Below are 27,471 nucleotides of genomic sequence, written 5' to 3'. Positions count from 1 at the left end.
ATGTACATTTGTGGAAATTCGCCCAAAACAAATTGCACTTAAACTTTAATTTAAACGAGAACTATTCCGAAAATATATTGTTTTCTTAATTCATCGTAGAATTTTAACAAAAAGGTTTCAACTACAGAAACTCTGTTTTTCTCACTGTCAGCTTCACGGTGATTATACCTCGGCCGCCAATGAACCCTTGGGGCGAAACGAGATGCATGTTATGTTTTCCTTTTTTGTTTGTTTAGGTACAAAGTATCATTTGCATTTATCCCAAAGTACTCTACCGAATTGTTATCTGTGGAGTACTGTGGCCTCGTGGTTAAGGGCACTGATTCGTGGTCTGCGGGTAAAGCTGCAGGTTGTGGGTTCGAGTCCTGGCGGGGTCATGGTGCGTGTGCCCTTGGGCAAGGCACTTTGTCACTCATTGCTTCTCTCCACCCAGGAGTAAATGGGTACCTGTGAGGGCAGAGATGGTTATTGTGATTGAATTAGCTTCCTTGCGCCTAACAGGCTGCATCGAGCTGTATACTCCCCAGGGAGCTGAGATGGTATTTGGAATATTTCATGTGCCCAATGAGCAGGGGTAATAATGATGTAGCGCCTTGAGCACCAGTCCTGGTGGATACGTGCGCTTTATAAATATCCACTATTATTATTATTATCAAAAAGCTTTATGGGCGTCAATCGGTGTGGGACAGGGTGTGGACACGTTGTGGGACAAGTCCCCCCCCCCCCCACTTTTTAAAGTGGGGCCGGGGATATCATCGTTCTCCCCTCCCCACATTTTTCGTCCCCGAATACAAATTGTATGTAGCCTGCATATGATTCTATAGCTCAGAACAGCTGATTCAATGATTCCAAACTCGAAAAGCATGTTTAAATGATGATTTTTTTTTTGCAAAAAAAAAGTTAAAGTGGTCAGATATTGCCTCAGATCGCACAACAGAGCATCTAGATTACCGGAAAATTTTCGGAGCCTTTAAGCTAAGGCGGGACCCAAGGGCTTCGCGCTTGCATTGGTTCTGATCAAGGTATGTCTTCCCCCCCCCCCCTCCATCCCACTTTCGAGGAGCGATTGACGCCCTTGACTTGGATTAAATATCGTACAGGTATTAAACAGCCCGGAGAAATCGAGAAATGCATGCGATTTCCAACGATCTATCCATTGACTGAGTTTGGGAATAAAGATCACAGGAGCAACGAAGATCACCCAAGACTGACCCCCTAAAAGCTGCCTTTACCATTTAATAAGTTTATTCAGTTACATCAACTGAATAAGTTTGTTTAGACCCTAACGGTCCTTTTTCAGGGCCAACACATTTTCCAAAAAACATTACATGTATAAGAATCCTCTGAAATCCCTCAGCTGCCTACATATTCTTTTTTCTCTCAAGGGTTTTTGACGTCTTTCTTCTCGTAAGGATTCCCTTCCACAATTTAGTGAAAGTTCTTTGGCAAATTATATTTTCCATCTTGTGCCAAGTATTGGTCTTCATGTGCCCCTTGGTCTGCTTGCGACTGCGCATGACACTATAACTTCAATAAAATAGGGGAAATTATAGATGTGATTATACTTCCAATTATTACTACTTCAGAGGTACAAGCATCAACATAAACAAAGATTATGACATAATCAATATTATTATTATTTATTCGACCCAAGCAACATAAAGTTACAAAATGAAATTAAAAAATAAAATATTTAGATACCTTTTTGGAATAAAAAATATTGCAGGATTAATTAAACAAAACCAGAAAACAAAACAAGCTTATTTATGAATAAAAATTAAAAACACAATATGCAATCAAATAAAGAACTCTTAAGAACAAACTCATTAGAAAGATACAATTAATTATTAATTAGTAATAATTGATAATTAATAAGACTGAAATGAAAGCACATTAGTAATTACTGGTTAAGATAAAAAAAAATCCTGAATGTACCACATTCGTATTTTAATATAGGTTTTCCCGGCTATTTTAAAACATTATTTACACAAATTCACCAACTTTATCATTCAATTTCGTCCGAGAAAAATTTCACACGCTTTTAACAAAACCAATGAAGTCATTTACCATTCAATTTCAAAGTTTGGTCACCCTCTTTGGTCACCGGGTCGAGAATATTCGTCATTACACATCAAATTCGTATAAGCTGTTGCCGAATGGCAGCATTCAGAGATCGAATTCGTCTCATATAAATCAATTAGACAAATTTGAATTCTGAATAACAAGGTTTGGCGTGGACGAGACGAAATCGAACGTGTGCTCTTGTTTGAATTTGTTTGAACTAAAGTTAAAATTGTCTGAAAAAAGACAAAATTAAACACTGGAAGTGCACTAAATCGATGTTGATTGACGAATTTGAATATTAGAAACGGTGAATTCGAATGATAAACATTTTAAAATAGCCCAGAAAACCTATAGACAAATTTGCCATTTTTTTAATAAGGTAAATATGAGATTCAAGTATAATTAATGTCTTCATTCAAATAAAAAGAAAAACCCAGACGTTTCCTCTATCTTATCAACTATTGCCACTGATTTTGAATAATGACCAATTTTAACATTTTAAGTGTAGATTGGCTAAAGAATGCCATGGTCCTGTGGTTACGGTGTTTGAACCCTGCCAGGAACATGGTGTTTGTGTCCTTGGGCAGGACACTTTACTACAATTGCCTCTCTCCACCCAGGAGTACAAATCAGTATACTGTGAGGGTAGAAGACCGAATGTGTGCTGATATATCAGCTGCCGTGTGGTCTCGTGGCCTGATGAACGGGGCGCTTTTAGATTGTTGATACGATGGATAGCACTATATAAGCATTACAATCTATCTATCTATGTACATGTCTGTCCAACTTGAAAAGATGGACAGTTTTAGCAGACTGGAAAAAGGCTGTGAAAAGAGTTTACAGAGAAACCAATGACAAGATTTAAAACACTCTACGGACCAGTACTAATAGACCTTATGCATTAGGGTGGAGTTAGAGGGCAATGGTTTGGTATTGCTTGGCTAGGCATGAGTCTATCTTTTGTGTATTCATAGTTACTAGATTAAAATAACAAAGAACAGCCTCTGAGATGCCTGTGATGCATGAGGTCTATTGTGTTGGACTTCAAGCAAAAGTCTGTTTTCTTGTGCTGCACGGTTGCACTATGTTAAGATTTGGGTTTCTCAGTACACAGTATTCGAGAGTGTAAAGTCACAGTAAAGTGGCTTGCTGAAGAGCACAAGCACCATGCAAACACTAGGCTGTGTTAAGAATACCAATCAGAAATTTGGCAACATTGTTAGCCTGCATATGGGCAAAGTGACGTGTCCATGTTTAAAGTCTCATTCAAAGCCCCTTTGACTATACATCACAGCTAGACTTCAATCTGCAATTGCTAACATTTCTCAGAACAAAATTTAACCTAAATTTTTATTCACACTTTCTTAAACAGGGAAAATTGTAAGTATAAAAAACTTCATTTTGAAGATTTACAGTCATTATTTTGTTCAAAGGCATTTTGGCAGGATGTAAGATGTACATAACACATAAAACACTGCTATCGTGTTTCAGTCAAATTACAAACCACATGATGGATTTTCTAAATTGTAACTGCTATACACTTTTGGAAAAGACTTTCAGAAACCTCATAAAATTGTGGGTTTTTTTAAACTTGTGTGACTTAAAATAAATCACATTTAAAATTTTCACATTTCATCTACAAGCCTTCATTTTGTGCAAGTTCACAATTCTACAATTTAAGTCTACAAAAAATTCTTGATTAACTTTTCTTTTTAACTTATAAAAAAGCAAACAATTGGAAGATTGCAACAATTGGATCTTACAGAAGATCACAACAATTGGATCTTATGGAAGATCGCAACAATTGGATCTTACAAAGGATTGAAACAATTGGATCTTATGGAAGATCGCAACAACAGGATCTTATGGAAGATCGCAACAACTGGATCTTACAAAAGATTGAAACAATTGGATCTTATGGAAGATCACAACAATATTGGATCTAATGGAAGTTTGCAACAACTGGATCTTAAGGAAGTTCGCAACAATTGGATCTTATGGAAGGTTGCAACAATTGGATCGTATGGAAGATTGCAACAACTGGATCTTATGGAAGATTGCAACAACTGGATCTTATGGAAAATCGAAACAATTGAATCTTATGTAAAAATATATTTCAAAAATCTGAGATGGTGACCATCCGAACCATGGAATGACCCAACTTCTCAAAAACCTCATCATGAGCATTTCATGTTTTTTGCACCTGATGACAAATTGGAAGAGACATTCATTAATGTTTTTGTGCCCCATTTACATTAATTTGGAATCTCTCCATAGCCACTTTGTTTTTGCTAATTTGTCTAAGAGAAAAATAGTGATGACATCTTCAAAATGAAGCTTTAGCATTACAGCATGAAAGTTTCATTTCTGATAATACGACAAAGGAAGACCATATGCCTTTGTTGTTAACATTCGCAAATGTCAGCAGAAAACAGTCTGTCCCACTTGAGCAAAAGCTGCTAACGTTGACAAACTTCAGCTATTGTTAACATATTACCCCTGGTCTTACTGCTTATAGGAAGAACAGCCGGTCAGCCAACTCAATCCGGGGCTCTTTGTGGAGGCTTTGGCCAACAAGGAAAGACAGCTTGTGAGCGTAGAGGCAGGGGGCCGGTACACGAATGGTTCCCTGCAAAACAACAGAAGAAACAGACAAGATGAGTACGGAACTAGACCACTGAACTCTATAATCACTGTACTGTCTTATGGCATGAGCATACTGAAGCAGCCGTCTGCCATCTTTGTTCCCTCATGACGTGTCTTATGACATTGCACATACTGAAGCAGCTGTCTGCCATCTTTGTTCCCTCATGACGTGTCTTATGACATTGCACATACTGAAGCAGCCGTCTGCCATCTTTGTTCCCTCATGACATGTCTTATGACATTGCACATACTGAAGCAGCTGTCTGCCATCTTTGTTCCCTCATGACGTGTCTTATGACATTGCACATACTGAAGCAACCGTCTGCCATCTTTGTTCCCTCATGACGTGTCTTATGACATTGCACATACTGAAGCAGCCGTCTGCCATCTGTGTTCCCTCATGACATGTCTTATGACATATTGCACATACTGAAGCAGCCGTCTGCCATCTTTGTTCCCTCATGGGATGTCTTATGACATGTGCATCCTGAAGCAGCAGTCTACCATCTTTGTTCCTTCATGACATATGTCTTATGACATGCACATACTGAAGCAGCCATCTGCCATCTTTGTTCCCTCATGACATGTCTTATGTCATTGCACATACTGAAGCAGCCGTGTGCCATCTTTGTTCCCTCATGACATGTCTTATTACATTGCACATACTGAAGCAGCAGTCTGCCATCCTTGTTCCCTCATGACATGTCTTATGACATGCACATACTGAAGCAGCAGTCTGCCATCTTTGTTCCTTCACGACATATGTCTTATGACATTGCACATACTGAAGCAGCCATCTGCCATCTTTGTTCCCTCACGACGTGTCTTACAACATTACACATACTGAAGCAGCTGTCTGCCATCTTTGTTCCCTCATGACGTGTCTTATGACATTGCGCATACTGAAGCAGCCATCTGCCATCTTTGTTCCCTCATGACATGTCTTATGACATTGCCCATACTGAAGCAGCTAGCCGTCTGCCATCTTTGTTCCCTCATGACATGTCTTATGACATTGCACATACTGAAGCAGCAATCTTTGCCAACTTTGTTCCATGAGGACCTCCGGTTTTCCTCCCTCCGCAAAAATCAACACTTTGGATCTCTGGCTGTGCTCCGTGGTCAGACATGGGTCATACGGCGGCAGCCCAAGGTGCCTTTACATGCCTTTGGCAAGACCACATTGTAGCTTCGTGCATTACAATTCGGGCGATTCACAATGCAGTGCGCCACCAAGAATTTGCCACGGAGAGTTCATTTTTCCCAGCACATTGTGGGAGATGGTGGACAAATTCGCAGCGCAGGATTTTAGAAATTGTTATTTTTTTGGGTCAGTGGTTTCATAAGCGTATGATCCGAGGCACTGTTTGTTATTCCTTTTCTTGTTATCAATTTAGTGTTTTTTGTAAGGCGGCAGAACGCGATGCCCCAATCTATGACATATTTGCTCAAGTTGTCTACTGACACTAATTCAAATGGGACATGTTTTGTCGACCGTAAACTTGAAAAATGGACTCTTGGTGGCAAACTCTTGGTGGCGCACTGCATTGTGAATTGCCCGAATTCAGCTCATGCTGCGAGTAAGGACGATTAGCCCCCCATATATACAGGATAGTTACAGTGCTTTGGAATGCCGTTCATAACTTGCCCCGCTCCTTACCGGCCAATTGAAGTAGAGATGGGTGAGCTTGTAGGTCAGGCTTTGCATGCTGTCTGGTGCCAGACCCGAGTTGTCCCAGATCACATTGTAACTGGTTGGAGTGACCGTACCCTGGCGTACAGACTGACTGACAAGGAAGAAGTCGTATCTGTGGACACAAAATGGAGACCAGTCAGAGTGATACATACAGTCAAAATAAATGTTAATAGTTTCAGTAGGCTTCAGTCTTCAATATCTATGTGATTGTTGGATTTAGCAGGGTCATAAAAATACTCGGAGCAGGGTTAGGGTTAATACAAATTTATCCTTTAGACTAATTCTAGTCTATAGGTTGGCTGAATGGACTTGACCATTTCTTTAAGGGGAAAGACAATGGTGAGACGTGCTTCAACCATTTTTGAAGGGGAGGATTACGCAACAGTGAAGTGTAGATATGGCCCGCTGCTCTACAGGCACTACACTCTACACCACCACGTTTGCAGGGTCTACCGGAGGCCAAGCAATTTGCCCGTTCCAAACAGGTACATTTTGGACGGGCACTGCACTAGTAACAAACTTATGATTTTCAGAAGTTATTATTTTTGGTTAGTTACAGTGTACAGGAATAATAATTTGTTTTCTATTTGATGTTTTTCCAGTGAGTTGTTTACTTACAAGTCTGGTTTGGTGACCACCGAGTCGATCACCGTTCCTGGGGATGGGTTGACGAGATTTCCTTGGTTCAAGGAGCAAAATCTATTGTTGATTCTCTTCTTAACGACGACCACAGCGCACTTAGGGCTGAACACAAACAATCAAAGACAACATCTATTGGCACAGTCTTGTCTATCATGACATGAGACACTAGTAAACGACACTTCTATGTCAAAAAGCAAAATGTAAAAGATTCAAAACGCGAATATAATATGAGGCAACAACACAGATAAACCATGTAACATATTCTGTTGGCAGAGTTGTATAGTCCTAATTTTGTGACTTGAGCTGAGTCCACTTATTTCAAAGTAGTGACTTGAGTTGAGTCTAGTAATTTTAAAAAAGTGACTTGAGTCTAGTCGAGTCATCAGGTTGAAAATTTCAAAATGAAACTTGAAACAAAGAACAATAATCTGAATTCTTTTAAGGTGTAGTCTACGTGGATCAAAAAGAATAGAAAACACAGAAAGTAAAAGACAACAAGATCGTCGCATCATGAACATGATGAACCATTTCCACATTAGAAAAAATGTGCATGATTGATTTTCCTTGAAATCAGTTAAATTTGTTTTTGATATGCCTTTATTTGAACACAAATTTCAAAACTTTTTTGAAAATCAAACCAATACTTACCAGGGATAAACTTAGGATTCCAAGCTTTAAAATGATATAAAAATAATGGCGGTACGTGTTTCCACAGTGACGCTAGAGCCTTGCAAAAATATGTTGCGGCATTTGGGGACGCGCTGTAGTTTAGTCCATCACAAACAATGTCACAAGCTATTCAAACGAACTCTACGAAAAACATTCCAATATCACTATTTATGCTGTTACCCATGACTGGACATGTGTGATGGACTGGTAACGGACTCAACTACGACACAGGGATAGAACTCAACCTACCTATAGTCTGTTCCTATCATCCTGAAGGTATCAATCACTTGCGGTAGTTCATACTCCACCACAGCCGGCAGTTGCCCATCACCGACGCCATCGCGATAAATGATGACTCTTTCGGGCAACTTACCGTTGATTTCTTTAAACTTCCTCAATGCGCCTAAACAAAAAAAAATATATACATGCAGGGAAATGACCAGCAGCGTAACCAAGGGAGGGCAGACTGGCAGATTGCAATAGACCTTTGTCATGCTGCCACTATTTCAGTCATGTTCCCTGTATCCAATAACAGTACTGAATGATAATGTTTTTGTGCAAAAAGGAACCAGACTACTTTTCCTTCTAGCCTCGCTTTGGTTGTGTTGATTTGAATGGGAAAAAAATCAAGATAACCGCAACGTGATAATGGTGTATAGCATGGAGATTCGAAAAGCAAAATTGGGACGCTGATAGAAGCAAAATCGGGACGGAAAACATTTCACACCCACTGTCCCTCCAAGCATGTGTGCTCCGTCAGATACTTACTTGTCATGCAGACTTTGAGACCATCAATGAGCTCCTGTCCTGTGTGCTGGAATGTACATCGTGAAAAGTACCTGTAAACACAATAACATGGCGAGCGACAAATATTTTAAAAGGTCCATAGGATCATTTTTGTGTGCAATTTTTTCCGTTTGAAGAACCCAAAAATTGCTTAAAATCTTAAAGAAAGGTGCATAACAACTAAACTCGTTGAAGCTTCAGCTCAGTGGATACTCTACATTTTGAGAAAACTGAGAAAATGTATGCACAATTTGTTGGGGTCTAGTTACTGGATTCACCTTGCACCTTCAAACACTTTTTTTCTTCAGAATGACACTATTTCATGCAGAATTATTTCACAGGGTAAAGATGCGTCATGTGATGCATTTTTGAAAGTTTCCGTTAGCAGTTGGTTTGTAATTCGGCAAATTTTGGATTGTATCAAGCTAATCCACAAGAAGTATGGAATTGGGATGCGATTCAGAAGACCTACTGTTGATATCTACTTTCTGCTAGCGACACTGTCCATGCTAAATGCTCCTCATATGTACAGCTGCAGTAACCACGAGGCTCAAGTTACTAAAGCTGTGCAGCCGAATTGGCTTACGACTGCATGAAAAGTAACACTGTGAAATAATGACCAAATAGTGTACTCACCTACTAAGGTCATGATTCATGGAAGCGACAAAGCCACCGACAGAGCGCCCTCTAGTGGCGGAGTCGTGATAAGAGTCGATTCCTACCACCATCATCAACATTTTGGACTGAAGGAAAATGGAAAGACAAATGGAGACAGAATGAGCTAAAGACGAAGCTATTTAACTTTTGTAGAACACCAATTCATTGTATTGCAAGCATGCATCAATACATGAATTCACTGGAACTTATGAATAAACTCAAAAACTGTAATAGGGTGCATGTAAAACTATCTGCACAAAGCAACGAACTTACAAAAAGTGAAACATTTACATAAAATGTAAAGGAATCTCCAGCTCTTTATTTGGCTGTGTAGATTGACAAATGTTCACAATAAGATAAAGATTTACGGTAGCACTACATGTATGTGACCAATCTCTTTTATGAGTTTGTCAGGTTCTGAAAAGAACCGGGAGAAACTCAACGTTTTGGACAGTATGCTCTGCCTGTCGTCAGGAGACAGAGCATACTACATGTATACATGATATCTTCACAACTCGGTTGCTAACAATGAAGCAGTTTCTCACAAATGGCCAACACGGATGAATTTGGGAGCACTTTTTAAAGTTGTTTTTGCAAGTTTCTACTTGAATTAATGGTCATGCATGTTTTAAAGGTTTCTCTGCAGCCCCTTTAAAAATTGGAACCTTTTTTTGTGACTCAGTTACAAAACCCTAGTATGTCCCAGAAATTAGACTGGTCACTGATTAATTTTTTATGCAACAATAGTAAGGCCGCAGTCTGGGAACCAGACACCAAATTTATCTACTGCACTTTAATTGTAATCACTCGAGTCTATGACTCGACTCGAGTCCGACTCAAGTCACAATTCTTGGTGACTCGACTTGACTCGAGTGCTTAAGGGCAAATGACTCAATCTCGACTCGAGTCACTGCAAGCAAATGACTCGACTCGACTCGAAGAAGGCTAATAAGACTCGAGTCCCAAAAATAAAAGCAAAAATTTGCGAAAAACATCTGCAATGACTTACGCCGGTGCTGGTTTTTGTTCACGTCACGTTTAATGTTCGCGAATATTGTATACATATACATACGTGGTTTGATCAGTGTCCCCATTAGTTGAATGATAATCAGCTGGCACCCCCTTTTTATTTTCATTAAGAGTCAAATGTGGTGTCGCCACATGCAGTAGCCCGAATGTAATATTTAAAAAGCCAAAAAATGACTTTCTCTTTTGTGTTTTTTTTTATTGTACAGTGCTCAAATATTTGTGACTCGAATTGACTCGAGCTAAATACTTGACTCGACTCGACTCCACACTGTGACTCGACTCGACTCGACCTTCTTGACCTAATGACTCGACTTGACTCAAGTCACTTCTTTAAAATGACTCGACTCGACTCGAGTCACTGTTATACACTGTATTTACTGCAAAGTGCTGAGGTGGTTTTGGGCGGTATAAGTAGTTAACAGGTAGGGTGCTTTGGGGCGGTACAGGGACTAACGGGTTAAGATGGCATTGACTCATGTCTAAGCCCGCCGTTAACAATGAAAACATTTGCCAACGTTAGCCAAAAATTTCTCATTTGGATACAAACATCACAACTGCCAACATTGATGTATTTGGGGAAAAAAACTTGTTTGGAATGTTGCATTTAAAAAATGTTAAAAAAGAAGAACAAGTGTACAGCTCATACATATTCATGAGATTGAATAGCATTGCACAACTTACTGGAATTAAAACTGTCCACAACTCTCCGCCCATCTTGCAGTTAATTTGCATAGCAATCTTGGTAGCTACGGACATGACGGTCTGTTTCTTGTTGATAGTGCGACCCACAATGCACTGGCTGGGTACCGGCGCCTCTAGACAGCAGAACTTCTTGATGGCGTCGTAGCGATCCTTACGAATAGTTGGTAGGATACACACAACCTGGGTAACGGTGGAACAAAAAAGTAAACAAAATTCTGAATACTACTGGTAAAAGTGCTTATTAGGCTTTGTGAAAATAAGGCAATGAGGCGACTGAGCATGCAAGTTCACTTCAAAAAACAGCTTCCGATGACATTTGATGGGAATACTAGCCTTGATCCTGACCAAGTCTGTCTACTTGTTCCCGTAGCAAGCGGCCGCTACATATTAGCCTAATTTGCGTACCCGTTGTACTGTACATGTGAATTGCCACAACACTGCGCCGTGCACAGTAGCCTCAACGATCCCCTTGCTTATCTGCACGCTTCATTACGCCCCACACACACATATCTAACTTTTCCCCAACAGTCGAGGCGAAAGACAGCCTTCACGCAAACTATATGCTCACTATGATAAGTAGTTCAGGCTATGGTAAACAGTCTTCTCTCAGGGAACAAGTAGACAGACTTGGTCAAGGCTATGGGAGTACAGGCTTTCAAGTCATAATTGAGAAGGCAGCCTTTAATCACACTCACCATCTGTGTCTGGGGACTCAAGTTCTGTCGGAGAGCACGAATGAAGCTTTCGGTTCGGTCATCACGTAACTCACATCTAAAGAACACCAACAAAAATAATGAGAGAGAGAAAAAGGATAGCAACAAATTCTGCACTTTAAAGCCCTTCAAGATTGGCAAAACCACTTTAGCCAATCGAGTTGGCATCCACACTCCAAAATATTTTGAGGCAATCTTCTGTGGAGTACAGAAACACTTCAAATCCCTGCACAATGTGTTGGTGTCGTTAAGCTCATGGCAAGCAGGCAGATTCAGTCATGCTTCACTGCTCTCCACAGAAAAGTTTTTGGCAACTTGAGACTCAGACTCGGACTCGACAAAATTGCTTCCAAACCTGGACTCAGACTCGACCCAATTGCTTCCAAACTTGGACTCAGACTCGTTCCAATTGCTTCCAAACTTGGACTCAGACTCGACCCATTTGTTTCCAAACCTGGACTCAGTCTTGACCCAACTGCTTCCAAACTTGGATTCAGACTCGACCAAACTGCTTTCAAACCTTGACTCAGACCTAGTTGCTTCCAGCTTGGACTCCAGACTCGACCCCATCACTTCAAAACTTGGACTCGGACTCGACCTAACTGCTTCCAAATTTGGACTCAGACTTGACCCAATTGCTTCCAAACTTGGACTCACAGACTCGACCCTATTGCTTCCAAACTTGGACTCAGACTCGACCCTATTGCTTCCAAATTTGGACTCTGACTCGACCCAATTGCCTCAACACCTGGAGTTGGACTCGACTCAAATAACTTGACTAACAATCTTGTAAGCAGCCTTACATTAAGGGTGGTCTGGTTTCAATTCCCAAACGTGGCGCCACTGTGTTGAAGGCGTTCAGGAATTCCATGGCATTCTTGCTATCACGCGCTGTGTAGATCAGCAGCCAGTTGTGCAGACCAATACAGCTCAGCAGATCCTTCCGCAGATCTCTGCTCCACTCTGCATTCTCACCCAAGGAAATCTCCTGTTGGTGTTTACAGGCATATAGGATTATTTTCTTTTCATGCATTTTGTTCAAAATTCCAGAGAAGAATGTCCAAAAGAAAAGTTTCTACCGAATTAATGTCAGTTAAACCTTGCTCAAAGTGAAGAAAGGACTGGTATCACATATCCTGAGAAATGATTCCACCTAAAATGATATCATTCAAAAGAAAAGTAACATTCATAAATACCTAAGACAGTTTACGCATTCCTATTGGTCGAGAGCCCGTCACGTGGCCGGTCTTAAACGGATGATAAAGACATGGCTAGCTGGTCTTAAACCAGTGTCACAATAAAATGTGGACTCCTAAAAATCCAGTGCCTCTTATCGTTTCATTGGTTGAACGTTCACAATCCTCACGTAGGCATGCGCAACACTACCAGGGAGTCAGAATTTTATAGTTCTAAATTCAAAACGCAACGCGCCAGGTGTGTTCTGCGCGGCATAAAAGGGTTGTTTACATCTTACTCGCCAGCTGAACACTCCATTATTTTGCAAGAGGGATGTTTCAAAAAGCATAAAGTCAATTTGTTGAACAAAATCGGGATGTTTTGAAAGAATTAAATGATTTTTTTTACCGAAAAGGTATTTATGAATGGGAATAAATATGTGCTCCATCGGTATTTATCACTCTGTTCAAGACCACTTAGAGTCTGGGTGCTGATAACAAAGTGTTTTCAAAATATAGTTATGGACACACACATATTTACGCGTGTTAGCAACTGAATTTGGTTACAAGATACAAAAACTTGCGCATACATTTTGTATTTTGTTTTCTCGAAATGTACAGGGTGAGTAAAAAACCCGAAACCCAAATGTCGGCACCATTGTTTTAGTGAAGTTCTGCATGTAGCACTTCCAAAATCTAAGATATGAAAAGGTTGTGTTTAAAATTCCGTAACTTCAAAAGTACATAAGTGATTTGAATGATTCTTGTACTCAAAGAAAGCTTATGAATTGGGCTTTCAAATGCTAGATGTTGGAAGTGCTACATGCAGAACTTCCCTAAAACAGATGTCCCGACATTTGGGGTTCACTTTTTTTTTTACCCACCCTGTATTTTATCCACTGAGCTGAAACTTCAACAGGTTAGTTTTAGGCACCCTTCTTTATTATGAACAATTGTGTTGCTCCAAAAAAGAGAAAAGAAATAGAACGTATCCAACAAACCTTTCTAGCCAAATGTCAAATTCACTCCGCATTCACAAAAAATACATGTAAATTGTAAACTGGTCTTCAGCTCAACGTCCCAATCTCTTTGTCAGACTCACATTCTTTCCCTGGTGACCGGTGAGGATTTTCTCCCGATCCATGATGCGAGCGTTGATCCTGACTGGCTGAGCTTCAAAGCTCACCTGCCACTTTTGCAGGTAAGTATTCGCCTCTTGATTCCTGAAAGAAGGTTAAGAGCACAGGTCACAAATCATTATTTTTCTAGGTCAGCCTGGGCCCGAATCAAATATTTTGTGATTGTGGCATTCAGTTTTGCCATTGACAAGCTATGTTTTCAATTACCAGCAAAGGTCCAGTCTAGGCACTGAGTATACAGTGTTTATACATCGGTGAAGGGCAAAACCTAATATTAAAAGTCCACTCTGTAAAGCATACACATTATTACGTTTCATATCACCAGTGTTGTGGTTGAGTCACTTCAGGGTCGAGTCCAAGTCAGAGTCCAAGTCAGAGTCTCAAGTCAATTGGGTCGCGTCTGAGTCCAAATCCAAGTCCAAACAACAAGTCATTTGATTCTAGTTCGAGTCTGAGTAACATTTATATGTTACATTAAAATGGATGAAATATCTATGGACCAATAGAGTGGAAGAAAGCGACTGGGTCAAGTAGACATGATCACCATGGAATCTAACCCTCTAGTTGGGGGGGGGGGGGGGCGGACTATAAACGGATGGATGATGGATGGATGTGAATCAGGATGGACTCACTTAAAGTGATATGTAATATATGAGATGTTGCAGGATATAGGGAGGGGTGCATTAAATGACAAACTTTCATCATTTGCAACACCACCTGGAGTGAGGTGTGGTACATTTCATGTGCTTAACGTTCTTTAGTGTTTCTGAAATGTTACTTAGGGGGGGGGGGAAGAAATATGCTTAAATGGTTTGTTTTTGGTGAAAATAAATATATGATTCACTGCTCACGAGTCCCGAGTCATTAGTGTCAAATCGGAGTCATGATGGCCGAGTCTGAATCCAAGCCCAAGTCTTTTGCCTATGTGACTCGAGTCGAGTCAGAGTCAATAAAATTGCGACTCAAGACAGACTTGAATCCGAGTCCTGGGCTCCAGTTTTACATCACTGGATGTCACCGAGTCAAAATCAATACACTCACACGCTGGGCAGGTTATTTTTGTGTAAAGTGCTGGCTTACTGTTAAAATGGTGCACAAAAGTTTGGCTGAATGTAGATTACCATCAATTGTTATTGAACAAAATTTTTCTGGATGTAAGGAAAAATAAACCTTACTGACCTGGGAAAGCTGCCGATGAAGTTGGTCAGCTCTTTCATGCGGACGTTGGGCGTGATGCGAGTGTACACAGACAGGTCCTTCATGACGTGGAAATCACTGCGCATAGCTTCGCTGAGCCCCGTCAGGGTACACAGCTCAGGGATCAGGTGGATGTGATCAATCATTCCCCGGCGCTGATCCTATTACAATAAAAAAAAACCACAAATAAATCTGCCTGTGATTATGGACTGGCTCCTGGTCCTTCCTTTGTGGTTGACGGGCGTGTGTTGTGTGAAATTTGGACTCTATGAAATACAGATACATTAGTTGTATTACGCATGCCTAATAGTGAAGATAATTAGGTTAGTGACAGATTTAATGTTCTATTCAACGAGGCGAAGCCGAGTTGAATGAAACACTCCATCTTTCAACGAATGAAAATATTCTCACAATTGCACGAATGCAAGACATTCATTATTTGTTTTGCATAACAACCAATTAGATCTTTGTCATTCGATTGGAGGATAAGACTTGAAGAACAAACAAAACTCACAAAAGTGCACCATATCCACTACTTTTTCCAGCTTGGTCAAGGCTAACAGAGGTTGAAAAGTCAAATCATTGACCATAATGAAAATCAATATTGTAATTTCTTAATCCAATTTAAAAAAAAACCCATCTATGCAACTGCATCAACTTCAAAGGCAAGTTTTGTACTGCCTTTATGCATGATAATGGTTTAAATAGTGCGAAGATTGTATAGTGTCGGGCCGCTGCGCATCGTAGAGTGCGCGCGGCGTGCAATAGATCAAAAGAGATGGGACAAAAATGCAGGGTGAATGGAACCAAAAATGAACGGTTATGACATAGGCCGTGCAATGGTTCGTTTATTGAATGCCCCTTGACCTACAATCCTCTAATCAAATGACAAGGATTTACTTGGATGTTATATAATGCCCTTTCAATAAGATCTGAAATAACTCACCCTTTTCTTTGGATTGCTGACCAGCAGTGGCTGTCCTAGATCACTGATATTTAGCCCGTACGCGTCCCGGTTGTACTGGGCGTAGGTTATTTTAGTGCCGTCCAACTTGTCGAATGTGTTCATGGGATTGATATTAAAGTCGATGTCGTCCACTCGGTAGGTCTTGTTGTTGTACCTGAATGACAGCCATCCAGAATTTATTTGGTTACTTTTTTTCATCCAAACCCAACCTCTCTCAGTCCACTGATCTTATCAACCAGGCATGCAACTGGGAAGTCACACAAAAAAGAGGAAATTGAAATCTTTCTAAGACTTTGTACAGTGTTTTTCTAGTGAAAAAAAGAGGAAATCAGCTGATTCGAGGAAAAGTTGCATGCCTGAATTCAACTGATCTCAACCCAACTGATCCAAACCAACTGATCCAAACCCAATTGATCCAAACCCAACTGATCCAAACCCAACTGATCCAAACCCAACTGATCCAAACCCAACTGATCCAAACCCAACTGATCTCAACCCAACTGATCCAAACCCAACTGATCCAAACCCAACTGATCCAAACCCAACTGATCCAAACCAACTGATCCAAACCCAACTGATCCAAACCCAACTGATCCAAACCAACTGATCCAAACCCAACTGATCCAAACCAACTGATCTCAACCCAACTGATCCAAACCCAACTGATCCAAACCCAACTGATCTCAACCCAACTGATCCAAACCCAACTGATCCAAACCCAACTGATCCAAACCCAACTGATCCAAACCCAACTGATCTCAACCAAACTGATCCAAACCCAACTGATCCAAACCCAACTGATCCAAACCAACTGATCCAAACCCAACTGATCCAAACCAACTGATCCAAACCAACTGATCCAAACCCAACCGATCCAAACCAACTGATCTCAACCCAACTGATCCAAACCAACTGATCCAAACCCAACTGATCTCAACCCAACTGATCCAAACCAACTGATCCAAACCCAACTGATCTCAACCCAACTGATCCAAACCCAACTGATCCAAATCCAACTGATCAAAACCAACTGATCTCAACCCAACTGATCCAAACCCAACTGATCCAAACCCAACTGATCTCAACCCAACTGATCCAAACCCAACTGATCCAAACCCAACTGATCGAAACCAACTGATCGAAACCAACTGATCCAAACCAACTGTTCCAAACCCAACTGACCTCAACCCAACTGATCCAAACCCAACTTCTCTCAACCCAACTGATCTCAACTCAACTGATCTCAACCCAACTGATCTCAACTCAACTGATCTCAACTCAACTGATCTCAACCCAACTGATCTCAATTGACCGATCACAACCCAACTGATCTCAACCAAACTGCTCTTAACCCACCTGACCTTGACCTATTTGATCCAAACCCAACTTCTCTCAATCCACTGATCACAACTCAACTTATCTCAATCCACTAATATCCAATGCCGTAGCCAGGGTTCTCATCCTAGGGTGGGGGGGTGGGGTACATGTGGGGCGGGGCTTGAGGTTATAAAGGTAGACAAGGTTTTTCACTGGACACCCGCCCTCTGTACAACCAAATAGTGGGGGGGGGGGGGGGGGGGAGGAGGTGACACTATCTTCCCATGGGGGGGGGGGGCGTTCAAAATGTATATCATGGCTACATTAGACAATAACTACCGCTATTCGCTTCTAAGGGACGTTTACAATAAACAGCCACTCGCAAAAAAAAAAGTTTTGCTTTTGAAAGTTTCACAGAAAAAAGGGACTTTATGTTCTTTCAGCTAATCGTGGTAACTCATATGGCTGTGCTTTCTCCGGATGCCAAATTTTCTGTGTTTTTTTTATGGGGGGGGGGGGGGGTGGGTAGCCGTTGCTTATATCACCCAAAACTAATCTAAACCCAAACACCATCCATTCACTGATAATCTCAACCCAACTGATCCCAACCTAGGCCGACCCAACCCTACCAAACCAAATCAAGCCAAAGCCAATTCAACTAAACGGAACTAAACCGAAATGATCTAAAGTCAACCAGGTCATACTCAAACAAACAAAATTGAACTGAATCAATGCAAACCAAATCAAACACAACTGAGTTGATGCGAACTGAACCGAACCAAACCATTCCGATCTCAACCATACCAAAGTGATTAGAACGGAACCGAACAGAACCGAATACATCGGACTAAAAAAAACCAAACTCAAGTGAACTGAACTGATATACAAGGTGAGTCAAAAGAAAAAGAAACCCAAATGTCGGGATAATTGTTTTAGTGAAGGTCTGCATATAGCACTTTCAAAATCTAGGATATGAAAGCCCGATTCATATAAAGCTTTCTTTTGAGTACAAGAATCATTCAAATCACTCATGCAATTTTCAAGTTAGGGAAATTTAAACACAACCACTGTTTTAAAGTTCTGTCCATGGATCACAAAAAGGTAAGCGTTCTTTCAGCAAAACGAAACTGAATCACATATAGGGATGTGAAAGAACGCACACCTTGTTTGTGATCCGTGGACAGAACTTTAAAGCGTTGGTTGTGTTTAAAAATCTGCAACTTGAAAAGTACGAGAGCAATTTGAATTATTCTTGTACTAAAAGAAAGCTTATGAATTCGGCTTTGATATCCTAGATTTAGAAAGTACTACATGCAGAACTTCATGAAAACAACAGTCCCAACATTTGGGTGTTTACTTTTTCTTGACTCACCCTGTATGTACCAAACTTAACCCAATTGAACTGATGGATCTGAAATTGACCACACCTAACTAACTCAATCCAACCAAACAGACCTGATCTGAAACAAACTTAACCAAACAATGCTGTTTCCTCACTTGGTCAGGACAATTTCTCCTGCCAGTACTCTCTTGGCCACATCCGCCCAGCCTGCTCCCTTGGTCTGCTCAATCTCAGCCAGCATGTCCAAGACTGTCTCTGTCCTCAGGATCTTGTGAGAGACGTCCGCCATCAGGAGGACCTCCTGCTCATACTGCAAGATGGAGGTGATGAAACCTGGCAGGAGCTGGATCCTGGAGGGATGAGGGGAGAAATGACGGAGAGAAAGGAGCATCAAGGAAAGGGGAACAATCAACACAATAAAAAACAGTCTTAAAAACTGTGTAAGCATAATTTAATTTTTTTCTGCCATTGTAAACATTTGATCTGCCATATTGTCGCTTTACTCGCAAAGTGACAAAAACCTCGAAAATCGATAACTGTTCGATTTTGAGTTTTACTAGCCTTTTTATTATAGTTGTCTCAAGGAACAATTTGACCAAGTTTCAAAGCGAAAAATTGTTTACTTTCTTACTTATTGTAAACAAAATTTGACAAAAAGCCTGAAATCCGTGTTTTTGTTTTTACGAAGTGTAAAAAGTGTAAAATGTTTTCACGAAGTGACAGAAAGTCACCTCGTGGGCAGGGCCGGAGGAACTACACACGTCAGGATGGGAGCATACACGTGCGCGCGAACGTTGTTGAAAAAGGACAGACGCGCGTGCGCTCAACTGTCGTATGACGCGTAAAAGTTGCAAGTTTGTTGCATCGACAAAAGTACAAATAAGTAAAGCCTCCGCGATTCATGTTCCCACGAAGTCACAAAAACTGTGTACAAAGTAATGGGGAAAATATAGGACCCAAAGTATTGATGTTTTCACGAAGCGTAAACAAGTTTTATTAATGAATTACTGTTTAATTTAATTATTTATTTTTAACAAACAACTATGAATCAGCAAAGAGCAAATCATAAGCTATGGGACAATGGAAACATTTCCAAATTCTTTTACTGCGAAGTAGTCGAAAATGTCTTTTGAAAAAATAAATAACTTCAAATGCGATTGTTTCTGGATGAACTTTTGTCGATTTTTCAAGTTTTTGTCACTTCGTGAGCAAAGCGACAATATGTGACCTACTGTGACAAAATGAGGAATGTCCCCCAAAACAATGTAATCAACTCCTGAAATCAATGTTGGTTTTTTTTTTTTTTTTGAAAAGCCAAGTTATCCAAGATTCACACTTTGCCTTTTTGTTGGGAACAAATATCCCCAAAAGTTGGAAACTGAAGAACGTTTTCCACTGCCGTTCGCAGCGCAATGTGCATTTCTTTCTTCAAAGCCCTTTTTCTCGAAATGAGGTTGGTAAAATTTGGTGGGACACTGATGAAGTTCCTGCGGCATATCTTGGGAGTACATTAAGCTACAGAAACAAATTTGGTATCATTTGAACGCTAATGATTTACGCTTTAACATGATGTACGTAACTTGAAAAGTCAAAGGGGGGGGGGGGGGTTTATTCCTCATTATGATATGGCAGGTGACATATAGCAAGTCTACATAGGCCAACATGTGCAGTGTCAAATTTCCTCACTTTACTACCAAACCTGCAAAAATGAAAGATGTTTTGCAAAATCCACACAAAAGGCTCTCATATTTAATGGCAATCCATATTTCTGCTTCATGGCTCTGTCTATTACTATATACAATCTCCGCCACTTCAAACAATTTTTAAAGAAACTCAAAGCCATGCTGACCTATGGCTACAGATATTTCACATCTACGTTCAACTTAAGACATGAGCTAAATGGTTTCACTTACTTGTGTTGCTGGATTTCCCTTTTGGCGTTGGGGTTGAAATAGTTCCGGCCAATCTGCTCAAAACCAACCAATCCAAGAATCCTAAAACAGTGAAAGTAACAATGTGATAAAAAATTGCGAGCACGAATTACGCTTCACTGAATTCCTTAAAAAAATATACTTCAAAATTGTATCTTTGTTTTTAAGAGGCCATGAACTGAAATTTACACTTGAACATTTTGTGCAATAGCTTAGAAGGCATTTAAAAGGTGCATCTTTGTCACTGTTAACAACCTGTTGATAATTTTGAAAATATTGTATTATTTCCATAAAACTGAAATTAAAATGACAGTAAACTAATTACTTTCCTACTTTTCCACACAGACTCAACTTTCTTCAAAGTTTTGGAGATTTGTCAATCAAATTTGTCATTTTTCACAAAGGACTCTGAGAATACAAATAATCATTTCTGATTGATTTCTAAGTCAATTCTGACTGATTGTTTCAGCTTTTCACGGATGGTCATTATTTAGTATGCCATTAAATAAAAACCCTGGGTCTTACGTGTTCTTTAACCCTAATCCTCCAAAATCCTCTGGATGGTTTTTGGAGGATTGAGGATGAATGGTGGAATTTTTGCGTCAGGGTGATAAATTAAATTATAGGTTTTGCCCTTCACCGACGTTTAAACACTGTATACTCAGTGTGTTACCTCCCGAGTGAAAAAAAAAAAAATCACTCGGGTGGGACTCAAACCCACGACCTCAGACGTCTGCACTAGAAAGCAGGAGGTCGTGGGTTCGAGTCTCACCCAAGTGATTTTTTCCATCTTTCACTCTGGAGGTAACACACTGAGTATACAGTGTTTAAACGTCGGTGAAGGGCAAAACCTATAATTTGAGGATGAATGGTGTTTGAGAAACATGAGGATTTTGGAGGATTGAGGATGAATGGTGTTTGGAGGAGGATTTTGGAGGATTGAGGATGAATGCATTTTCTTGTCTGACAATTTTGAAGGATTGAGGCCCAGGGTAACCTACATTTGAACATAAGTGCAACATTTTGGAGGATTGAGGATGGTTCCCAGCAAAAAGACCCTCGGGGGTTTAGGGTTAATTTCAGCAACGATGAAAAAAAAAAGAGCAAACCTACTTGCGGAAGATGATGTTGTAAACCTGCATGCAGGTTGGTGAGGTAGGAGGCAGCGCATTCTTGAGAGCCACAGTAATGGTGATGATGTCATCAGAGTCACGGCGTTTGGTTTGAAACCTGGTCACCTAGAGTTTGCAAAACAGACAAAAATAAGTATAGAAAATATATATACATCTCATGAAAACATCTTTACAACTTTGCATCTTGTGTGGAGATTGATTGTTTCTGAAAAAAAAAATTTGTGAAATGTACATATAACTCTATACAGTGTGAGTACAAAAAAAATGAAACCCAAATGTCAGGATTATTGTTTCAGTGAAGTTCTGCTTGTTGCACTTTCAAAATCTAGGGTATGAAAGGCAAATTAAGAAGCTTTCTTTTAGTACAAGAATCATTCAAATCGCTCATGTACATGTTACAGAATTTTAAACCCAACCACCGTTTTAAAGTTCTGTCCACGGATCACAAAAAAGTGTGCGTTCTTTCAGTAAAAACGAAAACAATTCACACACATCCCTATCTGATTTGTTTTCGTTTTACTAAAAGAACACTTACCTTTTTGTGATCCGTGGACAGAATGTTTAACGATGGTTGTTTTAAAAATTCTGTAACTTGAAAAGTACATGAGTAATTTGAATGATTCTTTTACTAAAAGAAAGCTTATGAATTGGGCTTTAATATGCTAGATTTTAAAGTGCTACATGCAGAACTTCACTGAAACAATAGTCCCGACATTTTGGTTTCGTTTTTTTTTTTACTACCCTGTAGTGAAAGCCCTGTCACTCTCAGATCCTCAGATCCTTAGTTTTGTGGAAGGTATACAGCCCAGCTAAAATCACATAACATGGGGCAGGAACAAAGAATGCAACTTTGATTTCCTATACAGCTGAGGATTTTAGAAGATTGAGGGAGGTTCCTAGAAATATGGCATTTATCTCATGTTAAGAATATTTCTTTTCGAAATCAGTGACATACTTTTGCCATGTAGCCTCAATCCTGCAAAATCTTTTATCTTTGCAGAGAGGATTTTGAATTTGGGAAGGTTAGGGTTAAAAACACATTTTACATCTACTCACCGGCTCATCAAGCCTTCGGAGCAGGAACAACATCATCCCATCAAAGGCCATGGGGGTGCCTAGGATCTCAGAGTGAGCCCGTAGCAGGGCATGACGTGCCCTAGGGTTGTCCACAACGGGGCTGAAGTCCACGCTGTACTGGTGCAGAAGCCACTGATCAGCAGCCTTCATGCGGAAACAGTTGGTCAAGACCTCCACTGGCTTTCCTTTCTTGCCTGGAGGATTATGAGAAAAATGCATGTTTTTTTTTTAATGTACAATGGAGTTTGTGCACATGTTCTCACTCAATTGTGACAGAGAGAGATGACTTCAAACTTAAATGCTGTTGTTGCTGTGAGGTAGGTGCCTGTGCAAAGGCAATGCTGGATACTGAATCATTCTGTTGTCCCAGACGCTGATTTAGGGCGCAATTTAAAACATGACTAGGTTATTGTCCCTTATTGAATGCAGAAACAAACTTACCTACCAACCAACACAGTGAGCTAAGGCCCGAGGCATATTTTCATGGCGCTGTGGGAAAAACTGCACTAATGACCAATGATCTACCCTACCTTTAAAGACAGCTTTTAGATGAGAAAATGGAATATTTATTGCAGGGGTGTGAGTGACCACTGATAAAAATAGCTGAAAACATCTGAAAAAGGTGTAAAAAAGCTGACCTTTGGAAATTTCCTATACTTTTTTACACAACAAGTGAGGGAAAAAGTTGAAAAAGGCTGAATCCAAAACTAATAAAAATAGCTGAAATCAGCTTTAAAGCTGAGATTTCACACCCTTGTTATTGGCACATCAATAAGGGATTACAGGGCACCAGACCTACCTCTCTTATCAATGGGTCTGGGTGCTTTTTGTTCTCCGTAGCGGAGCTCTGTCTGTCTGCCGCGGCCACTGACTCCCCCTCCCTCAGCACCCTGGGCCCCGCCCACGCTCAACGCTGCCATCTGAGCTGTAGGGGGCGCTTCAGCTGGCATTGGCCTCGGGGCATGAGGATGGTAACTCTCGGCCATGGCCGCTCTTTGCTCCATGCTGATAGCAGCTGTGTAACAAAGAAAGTAGTTCAAACAGTGTGAGTATAAACCAGTTGGTGCAAGTCAGATTTCACCCGACCCCTTTAATTGTCTCCTGTGCAGTCATGCATGAAAACTAATCCAGTGAAAATATCACCAAAAGAGGCAGGAAGAGTTACTCTAAAAACTACACTATGAAAATATCTTATCTATGTTGCTACAGAATGAAACTATGGCCAATTTTAAAAGTGTATAGGTTTTTTACTCACACTGTATCTACAGGATCATTTTACAAATTTGGGGTCCACTTTTTTCCTGTCCCTGTTACATCTGACATCTTGATTTTATAGCAAACCACTTACCCAACAAATACAAATTTATGGAAAATAAAGCACCAAGGGTAGGACAAAAGTGTCACACTCTGAACTCTAAACCCTAAACCCTAAACTTATAAAGTGATCAAAGAATTCATGTCTTGTAACATCATATTAGAGCATGTACGTGTATATGTAAATGTGCTGAGTTTTTTGTGTTAAGTTTCAACCCCCCCAAAATAGATTTTGTTTTTAAAATGGAGCAACCTTACATGTAACTCTCAGCCTGAAAAAATTTTGTCAATAGACACCCACCTCCTGATCCAGGGACCTGGGAAGCCCCACCCCTGGTTCTGCCCCTCCCTGGGGCAGGCATGGCTTCGGCATCACCAGTAGGCATGGGCGTGGCAGGCACTGCCTCCCCAGGCCGCCGGGGCTGGCCCTGCTGCTGCCCTGCAGAGGCCCGCCCACGGCCGCGGCCTCGCCCCCGACCACGGGCACGCCCGCTGCCAACGCCTTGCTGACTGTCAGCCATGTTGGGTGATTCCAAACTTCTTTGCTCTGGGGAGGAACAACAGCTTGTGGTGATGAACAGAGTTTACAGCAATTATAGATGGTAAAACAGTGAAATGGCAACACCAATGAACAGTTACAAGCATTTGTTTAATGGGACACAAAGTCCTGAAGTTTATACTTTAGATTGTTTACTTATCCTATTTTAACAGTCTGGTTGAAGGAAACTAACCCAATGTCTTACTAAGAAAAGGTACCCCCAATAAGAGTTTTTTTTGCGTATTAAGAAAGAGAATAAAATGCTCCTTACCACCAATCAGATATTGTGTTGACAAGTTATGGCTATTTAAAGTTCACTCTTATAAACGTGTCAAAAAAGGAAAGTACAGAGAAAAAGGCATTTAAAGTTTCAAGTTGGTATTTGTGAAAATGAAAGATGCAAATTATTTTTTTCCAATTATTTTTTTTTCCATAAAAACACTTGCACTCCACAATTTGTAAGGTATTTCTATAAAATATATGTAGTAGACATATCAAAGATTACCAAATCAATAAATTTGAAAAAAAAAATCACTCTCATTCAGTTTTTTTTTGGCATTTTTTCCCCGCCACAACCTGTGTTCAGTTCCGTTGCATTTTGCCAGAATGCATATTCTCTCAATACTCAATGAGCACGTTCTTTACATTCTCAAGTCAACTTACTTTTTTACAGATGATTTTCTTTGTTGCTTGGATCACAAAGAAGCTGGATGTTGTCCACCATTTCTATCTGCAAGAACTTTTTCCAGGACACAGTAGGCCCCTCAGCTGGATACATCCAGACACTTAACTGTGGGAAAGATGAGAAATATGAACTGTCAAGAAATAGACAAGTTACCGTTGAGTCACCATTGAGTTTATTAGTCACTAATAAACTCAATGGTAAATCATCGCACATAGGTTTAAAAAAATAAAATTGAACATTCTCCAAAAAGGCACACACGGGACAGTGTACAAGCATTACACAGGCTGTGTGGACTTCCGAACAAAAGAGGTCCACATAAACTAGGTAGCAGCAACGTTGTGTGGACTTGCCAACGTCCACACAATGTTTCCCCATTTCTGGAAAACAGGTTTAGAGGCATTTTTGGGTTAAGGTTATGTGTGGCCGAATGAAGAGAAACACAAAAGGGAATAATAGAAAAAAAAGTGGGTTGAAAGAGTTTTCACAGTTTGAGAAAACTGATTTTTTTTTTCACAGGTTTTTCTTAACCACACGAAAGCAATGGAAAGTCCACACAAGGTATGTAACGTTAACCTGGGTGTGCGTGTGTGGGTAAACTGTACAAAAAAAATGTTGGACTCTGATTATTGGTGGAATGCCTCAGTTTACTAGTGCAGTACTCATCCTAACAGATTCCAACAAACCCTGGTGTTGGAGTTCGGCTGGATGGATATTGTTAATGTTCAAGTAATCTTACTGTACCGATGTAAAGGTACCAACAATTAGGTTCTGTAAAAGGCCTAATCGTCTCTGGCAGGTATAGTGGAATCCGGTGACCAGAATTAGAAGTTTTCACTTCGGTGGTGTTACACTCACACGCATGCTGCACACGTTTTTAACATGTTTAAGGATGAGGCACACACGCATTTTGGTATTCTTATGTGTCAAAGGAGTGCGTGTTTGAGCCTGACTTGTGCAAGCCTTGCACCACTGCAGAAAATAGCTGCCGCCGGATTTGTCTATAACGCTGGCCCTTGCCCAGTATTATGTGGGTACTTCCAAGTCACTGAAGTGAATCGCTTTATGCCCTATACAGCCAGCTAATCTCCAGAATCAGACAATGGAGAAAAAAAAATGGGCATCAAGAAGCCACATCTGGTCACATAGAAAACCACTCACTCATAACAATGGAACAGGATGGGTCCATTCAAACTGTTTCTGAAAGTGGTCGTTCGTGATAGTGATTGTGCATTATTATAGAATTTACTATTTCGGGAGCCAAAGAGGATGCGTGTTATAGCCAACTGTTTGTTATAGCAGCGTTCATTATAGTGGTGGTTCACTGTATGGGGACGCCTTCCCTCCAACACTTGAAATTAAAGACCCCCCCCCCCCCCCCCGCATTATACCCGACTTAATAGGATCCCAAATCTTAAGACAAACTGCTAATAGAGAACCAGGTTCTCATCTCTGAGGCTTTTGTACTTCTGTACTGAGAGATGACTCAAGGTTTTAGGCAGAACAAGACCCTGACTGGTAACATTCTCGTCAGTTTAAGCGCAAATACAGTAATAAATTAAGGCCTTGTAAACATTACATCCTACATTTGGATAACAAATAAGGGTAATGAGCTGGTAAAATATATATTTTCAGCTCCAAGTTTCATAAGCCAGAAAAAAAATAGGTGGGATGATAGCCATGCAACTCATTAATTTTTTTTTTTCTTTCTCTCAAAATTAAGAATTTTCTTTCTTTATTGTTTTAAAATCAAATCCTACAATACATTTAATTGCAGAATATTTCATCTTTGCTATCTGATTCGTGGCTCTGACGGATTTTTTAATGGAAATAAAGTCCAAAATTGCAATAGGTCTGATTCCCGTCTCCTGAATACAAAGTCACAATGACAATGTAAGCATTTCTACACGTTGGAACCAGACAAAGATTCGTCATGGTAACAATTTGAAAGTCCCAAACAACACTCACTGTGCATATTCAGCGTAATGCTGGTACAACATGCGCATGTAATGTGAAGTGGGCTGAAGATGGCGATGGGGCATAGTGGAAATGGGC

General features: G+C 40.4%; 1 protein-coding gene across 3 annotated transcripts; it reads right to left on the bottom strand.

Annotated features, from left to right (window-relative positions):
• Positions 1 to 2,338: 2,338 nt before the first annotated feature.
• LOC119719485 (piwi-like protein 1) lies at positions 2,339 to 25,503 on the bottom strand. 3 transcript variants are annotated; one of them, XM_038188959.1, is made up of 19 exons: positions 25,398 to 25,503; positions 24,498 to 24,743; positions 23,682 to 23,897; positions 22,862 to 23,076; positions 21,786 to 21,910; positions 20,655 to 20,735; positions 18,897 to 19,091; positions 16,062 to 16,236; positions 15,098 to 15,276; positions 13,882 to 14,002; positions 12,408 to 12,592; positions 11,587 to 11,662; positions 10,871 to 11,071; positions 9,140 to 9,246; positions 8,486 to 8,556; positions 7,967 to 8,120; positions 7,025 to 7,150; positions 6,371 to 6,518; positions 2,339 to 4,693 (listed from the first exon to the last, which is right to left on the bottom strand). In XM_038188959.1, exons 2-19 carry the CDS (start codon positions 24,715 to 24,717, stop codon positions 4,577 to 4,579), a joined length of 2,712 nt encoding a protein of 903 aa, XP_038044887.1. In that variant the 5' UTR covers positions 24,718 to 24,743; positions 25,398 to 25,503; the 3' UTR covers positions 2,339 to 4,576. The 3 variants fall into 3 exon arrangements, with proteins under 3 accessions (XP_038044887.1, XP_038044888.1, XP_038044889.1); XM_038188960.1 differs by having other exon boundaries at positions 24,498 to 24,760; positions 25,398 to 25,502; XM_038188961.1 differs by lacking the exon at positions 25,398 to 25,503 and having other exon boundaries at positions 23,682 to 23,905; positions 24,498 to 24,567.
• Positions 25,504 to 27,471: the final 1,968 nt, after the last annotated feature.

Source organism: Patiria miniata, unplaced genomic scaffold (genome assembly GCF_015706575.1).
Source record: "Patiria miniata isolate m_02_andy unplaced genomic scaffold, ASM1570657v1 HiC_scaffold_8, whole genome shotgun sequence".
Classification (NCBI taxonomy): domain Eukaryota; kingdom Metazoa; phylum Echinodermata; class Asteroidea; order Valvatida; family Asterinidae; genus Patiria; species Patiria miniata.
This window is presented reverse-complemented; position numbering and strand designations above follow the sequence as displayed.